The following is a 6112-nucleotide window of genomic DNA, read 5'->3' as shown; positions in this document are numbered from 1 at the left end:
CCCCTTTTCTCCCCCTCTCCTTTCTTTTAACAGTCTAACTTAGCTGAGTCTGGCTTTGAACTATTGATCTTCTGGTCTCCCAAGTGCTGGGATTACAGGTATCCACTGTCACGCATGGCTTGGATAAATAATCTTAATATTCACGCCTGCTTTCTTAATTTTTCTGCCTCCATAACAGCTCGCCCTACACACAATGGGAAAAGAGAGAAAGAAACAAAGCACGCTTGACTGGGATTGCCGTGGGCGTGGGTCCACCGGCGGCACTAAGGAGCAGCACCTGGCCCCGCCCACTCACGCCCGGGTCCCGCCTAGGCTCTCGGTGGCCCCGCCCCCTGCATGCAGAATGCCATATAGGCGACTGACGTCAGGCCGTTTGTTGTCATTGGCGGCTCCCAAGATGGCGTCCATCGTGGAAGGGCCGCTGAGCAAATGGACTAACGTGATGAAGGGATGGCAGTATCGTTGGTTCGTGCTGGACTACAATGCAGGGCTGCTCTCCTACTACACGGTGAGTGGCTGAGGCCGCGCTGCCGGGACAGCGAGCTACAGGGAGCCCGGGCGGGGGTGCTCAGCTGTGGAGACCGCCGTACGCGAGGTTCCCTTGTGGAGGAGGGCTTTGCGTGCGGGTAGCCAATGACCAGGAGGGAGATGCGGACCCAGCCAGTGAGCAGCGCCGGCGGACTGATTTATGGGCCGGGGGCGAGCCGGGTGCCTCAGGGAGTGGTTCTGGGACTAGGTAGGGTCTGCGCCCTGGCGAGGGACGGGTGGGCGTAGTCCCGGTGTGGCAGGTTAGCGGAGCGGTCCACACTGCGCGTCTCTGCTGTCCCCAGCCCGGGCACTGGCCGCACTGGCCGCACCCCTTAGCTTCCCTCCAGGGCTCGAAGAGCGCTGCCTTCTCGGAGCAGTGGTCAGAGGAACCTGGCCAGGTCCAAAGGTGACCCTCGTCAACATCGTGGGCTCTGAAATCCCGCCAGTCTGTCCAGCTAGGCTGTCCTACTCAGGGGATGCACCTCTCTTTCCAGCCGGGCGCAAGTGTAACGGACTCCGTAAACTTTTGAGAGCAGAGGATTCCCTCTGCGCGAGTCTTCTGGTTGCGGAGATGTAAATGTAGAAAGAGATGGTGCGGTTGCCCTGAAAGTTGTGTTCTGGGGAGGACCGACTTCACTGTTGTGGAGTTAGTGGCCCAGGGTAGGTAGATGAAATGCTGTGGAGCCTATGTTCTGACCGCCTCTTCCACCCCCTTCGCATTAGAGATGGAAGGTGGGCGGTGTTGGAGAAATTACTAACGGGGTTACTTTCTTTGAGCCGTATTGTTAATAATAGCCTGTGAGAAGAAGAAAAGCACTCAGAAGGACAAAATATAGAATGTCTTGAAGGCTTTAGAAAATGATAGAAGAAAAAGGAAGAAATACGATTATGGGAGAAGAGTTAGTGTTGATGAGGGAAGTAGGGATATGTAGTTCATTCATTTAAAAAAAATCATTGGGGCCTGGAGAGATGGCTCAGCACTTAAGAGCACTGACTGCTCTTCCGAAGGTCCTGAGTTCAAATTCCAGCCAACCACATGCTGGCTCACAACCATCCGTGATGAGATCTGACGCCCTCTTCTGGTGTGTCTAAAGTCAGCTACAGTGTACTTACATATAATAATAAATCTTTTTTTTTTTTTTCCCGAGACAGGGTTTCTCTGTAGCCCTGGCTGTCCTGGAACTCACTCTGTAGAGTAGGCTGGCCTCGAACTCAGAAATCTGCCTGCCTTTGCCTCCCAAGTGCTGGGATTAAAGGCGTGTGCCACCACTGCCCGGCCAGTAATAAATCTTAAGAAAAAAAATCATTGAGTTTCTGTTCTGCAGGTCTCCATTCCAGCAAGAATCGACAGCTGTGTAGACGCTGCTTCTTTTCTCAGAGCTTTTAGTGTAGTCTTAGTGGTCACTTTAATTCATTTACTTTTAATAAATTTGCAAGGTAGGTATTCATTATCTCCATTTTAATGTTCCCATTTTACAGTTTTGGAATCTGAGGCTCCAGGCTTTTAAGTAATTAGCTCAATATCGCATTGGCAGCTATAAGTGGTGGAGTCAGGATTTCCATTAAATTTCTCTTTTGCTACAGGAAGGAGAAAAGTACGTGCTGTTAGGCAGGTCTGCAAGAGTACAAGAGTTGATCACCTTTATCAGTCTTTGGATATGAACTTCTGTTATCTGTGTCTTTATTATTTTTATTTTTTTGATGGAGTCCAAGGCCTTGCAAATGCTAGGTCAACACTTTACCACTGACCCACATTCCTAGCCTCTCTTCTACAAAAATTTTAAAGGATCAAATTTTAATGAGACACAAACATATTGTTCAAAGCTGAATACAGTGGCCCGTATATGTAGCCTCTTAATTTTAAGGTCAAGCCAGGTTAGGGTACCTAATGAGACCTTGTCTCAACACTCCCCCCAACCAAAAATACTCAAAAACAAAACACATACACACACACACACACACACACACACACACACACACACCCCATATTAAGATTATGTCAGATTGAAAAGGAACAACTACACATTTTATCCTGAACAACTGAAGAATTATGAAATCCCATGACTAGGATAAATAAAGAATAATATCAATTTTCGCTAAATGCAGTAATCAGCAAATCCCATGGAACCTAGCCAGCATATTCATGATGGAGTAATTTCAATTAGTAGCACTATAGAATTAAGTTACTCATCAGATCCCAAATTTGTGTGGTCTGAATCTAGGGCCATCCTACAGAGGTCCCAAGTTAAGATTCTAGGGAGCTCTTAGCCCAGATAAAATGTCCCTTTTCCTTGTTTTCTTTCTTTCCTGCCTTTTTTTTTTTTTTAAAATCTTTTGTCTGTCTCCTTGTCCTGTAGATTTAGAGTGTTTGGACTCCTTGTCCTTCTGACTAAATAGAAGTTTTTCATAGACTTCTTTTTTTCTTCCTTAATACCTACCTTCCGAGATTAGATTCTGTAAAACATCATCCTTGTTAGAGGAAGGGAGGGATCATATTTCTCCATGATGGCTGTTTTAAAACATTTCTCCGGTTGTTGCAGGAATTGTACTGTCTTGTGAAGCTAGAATGATAATCCCAAGGAGAGAGTAGGAGTTGGATCGAATGTGACAGTTCGAGTCTGTCACAGTTTGAGTGATGGGTCTGTCTATATTAATGATTTGCATGTGGCTAATTTTTACAGCCACACCTTTCTAGTAAGACTCTGAACTGGTTGTGCCAATTTTTTTTTAATGCACTTGATTTTCAAAGGATAAAACACTCAGACAATTTAAGTACAAACCCAGCAGAGTGGCTGTTGTCAGTGATGGTGCCACTGAGTATTCCTAGTTTGTCTTCCTCTTGTCCACAAGGGACAAGACTCTGACTGCACTTTATCCATATTTAAATTTCTTATCTGCAGTGGAGTCTGCATTTCTTGTGGACTCAAGAACTTCTCTGCATCTGTATCAGGAATTTCAAATCCCAATTCGTCCTCCACAACTTCACCACTTGGTTCTTCATAAAATGTGAATTTACTGAGAGCTTTTCTGTGTCAGTCTCAACATAGTTTCAAGATATACAGCCCTTGTTTCTTGATTCCCTCTTAAGTCAAAGGAGGTTCGTACTGGTGGTCCTCCTGCGTGACCCTTCCAGGCACCTGTGCTTGCAAGCACTGAACTGGCTGCAGAGCCCTGAGCTTGGTTTAGTTTCCCACAGGGCAAAGAGTTGTGCTAAGTGGCTGTTTCAAGGCCAGTGCTGGAAGCTGGGATAGTGTGTGAAGGCCAAGGGCAGGCCGCAGACATAGAGGATGTGGGCTGACATGGCCACACCAACCCACGATGTACTTGCCAGTTGTGCCACATTTAATCAGGGAAGCAAATAGTCCCTTTGTTCCTTGTTTCTAGAATTACTTAAGACCTAGTCTGGCTCTGTGGTTGTTGAGTCCTTCCAGGTTGTTCCAGAAAATTCTAAATTAAGCCAGACTGCCCTTGCTTTAGAGTCAGCCTCTACTGAGAATCAGTATTAAATCTCAGGACTGAGCTAGAATCACTGGGCTTGAACTGCAATAGGTTCAGCTAAGCCTCTTTTCAGCCTAGAGCTTCACAATGATTTGCCAAACTCTGGGGATAGAATGATTTTTTTTTAATGAACAATTACATTTTTTATTTGTGCATATATTTGTGTTTCTGTGCAGGCAGGGTTTATGCCACAGCACCTGTGTGAAAGTCAGGACAACTTGAAGTAGCCAGTTCTCTCCTTCCACCATGTGGGTCCCAAGGATAGAACTCAGGCTATCAGCCTTGGTGACAGTGCCTTTACCTGCTGAGCCATCCCTCCAGCCTGGAATGATCTTTTACTTTATTCATTTCATTTGTTTTATAATCTCTTGGTCAGGCTGGTGGTTGAACCCACAGCCCTGTTCGTGTTAGGCAAACATGCTACCACTAATACATCCCAGCCCAGTGTTTTGATTTTGAAGTAATGCTTACTGTATTGTTACAGGGACTCCTTTTCAGGTCTGACTAACTATTCAAGTGTGTATGTGTGTGATTATTTTGAACCCTGGCTGGCATGGAACTCACAGAAATCCACCTGCCTCTGCCTCCGAGTGTAGGATTAAAGGCGTGCACCACCACCACACGGTCTTAAATCAGCCTCTTAATCATGGTCATTAGTTAAAATGTCTTCTAGTGCTGGTCCACTCAGCAGGCATTTTTTGTAGGGCTGACTTTGTAATGGTGCAGCTAGTGTATATGCTTGGAGTGCTAGTGTTGGTTCCTTCATGTAAGAACTTCTGATCTAGTGGAGCAGATACCCAAATATAAAGCAATATGACAAGTGACTGAAGACATGACTTAGAGAATGAAGTGCTTGCTGAACAATCACAACCAGAATTCAGATCCCCACATCTTATATAAAAGCTGGTCAGGCATGATGGCTGCTGTAATTCTGGTGCCCTGGAGTCAGAGATGGGGGAATTTACTGGGCAAGCTAGTTAGCTAGAGTAGGCAGAATTAGTGAGCTCTGGGTTCAGCAAGAGAATGATCAAGGAAGACACCCAGTGTTGACTTTGGGCATCTACTCACAAGCACACACACGTGCCCCCAAACATGTGAACACATGTACACATAGTGCTCACACAGTACACATATGTGCACACATATACACCAAATCATTGTGACAAGGTCAACAATAGAAATAGAAATCTGCAGAAGTGTTGCCCAGAAAAGACTAGAAGGACATTTGAACCAAGGCTTAAGAGACGAAGGTTGAGAAAAGAAAAAAGGCTATTTTAGGCAATAGGAAAACAAGAATAGACTGGAAAGCTTCAGAGCATAAGATATATTAGGAAGGTTTTACAAATTTCTAAGCAGTACTAATGTAAAGATGTATTTGAAAGGTGATAGGAGATTGAATTCTAGCAGGTATTTGGAGTCATAGGTTAGGCCTAGAGATAGATAAAGACTTACTGGGTGATAGCACAAATGTGTTTCATTGTTTTTTTATTGTGTTTGTATGGTACATGTATGTGCCCACCTGGGTGTGTGTCAGTGTGTGCGCATGTGGAAGTCAGAGGGCTGACAGTGTCTTCCTTGTCCAGTTCCTCCTTATTAACTAACTAACTAATTAATTAATTAATTAAATTTAATTTAAAAAATTCTGTGTGCATAGCTGTTTTGACTGCATGTATGTCTGTGCATCACGTGTGTGCCTGGTGTCCTGGAGGCCAGAGAGGGGGGTCAGATTCCCTAGGACTGAAGTCTAGACTTCCATTTGGGTGCTGGGAATTAAATTTAGGTCTTTTGGAAGAGCAGCCAATGCTCTTAACTGCTGAGCCATCTCTCCACCTCCTTCTGCCTTATTTTTTGAGACAAAATTGAACCTGAAGCTCATCCATTTGGCAAAGCTGGCTGGTCGATGAGCTCCAGAGATCCATCTATTCCTGCCCCCACCCTCATCCCTGCCCCCAGCACTGGTGGTGTAGATGTATGGTTGGTATTCCTGGTTTTGGTGTCAGTGCTAGGGACCCAAACATAGTTCAGCAAGCTTGTGTGGCAGGCACTCTACTGACTGAGCCTTATCTGTCTTCAGCATCCTCCCCAC

The 6112-nt window shown here is 45.4% G+C and overlaps 1 protein-coding gene across 4 annotated transcripts in view; it reads left to right on the top strand.

Annotated features, from left to right (window-relative positions):
- The first annotated feature begins 273 nt into the window (after positions 1-273).
- The window catches only part of Osbpl9 (oxysterol binding protein like 9), a 137728-nt gene continuing 131889 nt past the window's right edge, over positions 274-6112 (top strand). The window contains exon 1 of one of the 4 annotated variants that reach the window (XM_031378157.1): positions 274-508. In XM_031378157.1, coding sequence (XP_031234017.1) covers positions 344-508 — 165 coding nt within the window. In that variant the 5' untranslated portion in view covers positions 274-343. The remainder of the gene's footprint in view (positions 509-6112) is intronic. The other 3 variants (XM_031378155.1, XM_031378156.1, XM_031378154.1) reach the window with 3 other exon arrangements.

This window comes from Mastomys coucha, unplaced genomic scaffold, assembly GCF_008632895.1.
Source record: "Mastomys coucha isolate ucsf_1 unplaced genomic scaffold, UCSF_Mcou_1 pScaffold18, whole genome shotgun sequence".
In the NCBI taxonomy this organism is placed as follows: Eukaryota; Metazoa; Chordata; class Mammalia; order Rodentia; family Muridae; genus Mastomys; species Mastomys coucha.
Note: the sequence above shows the minus strand (reverse complement) of the source record. Positions and strands in the feature narration are given on the sequence as shown.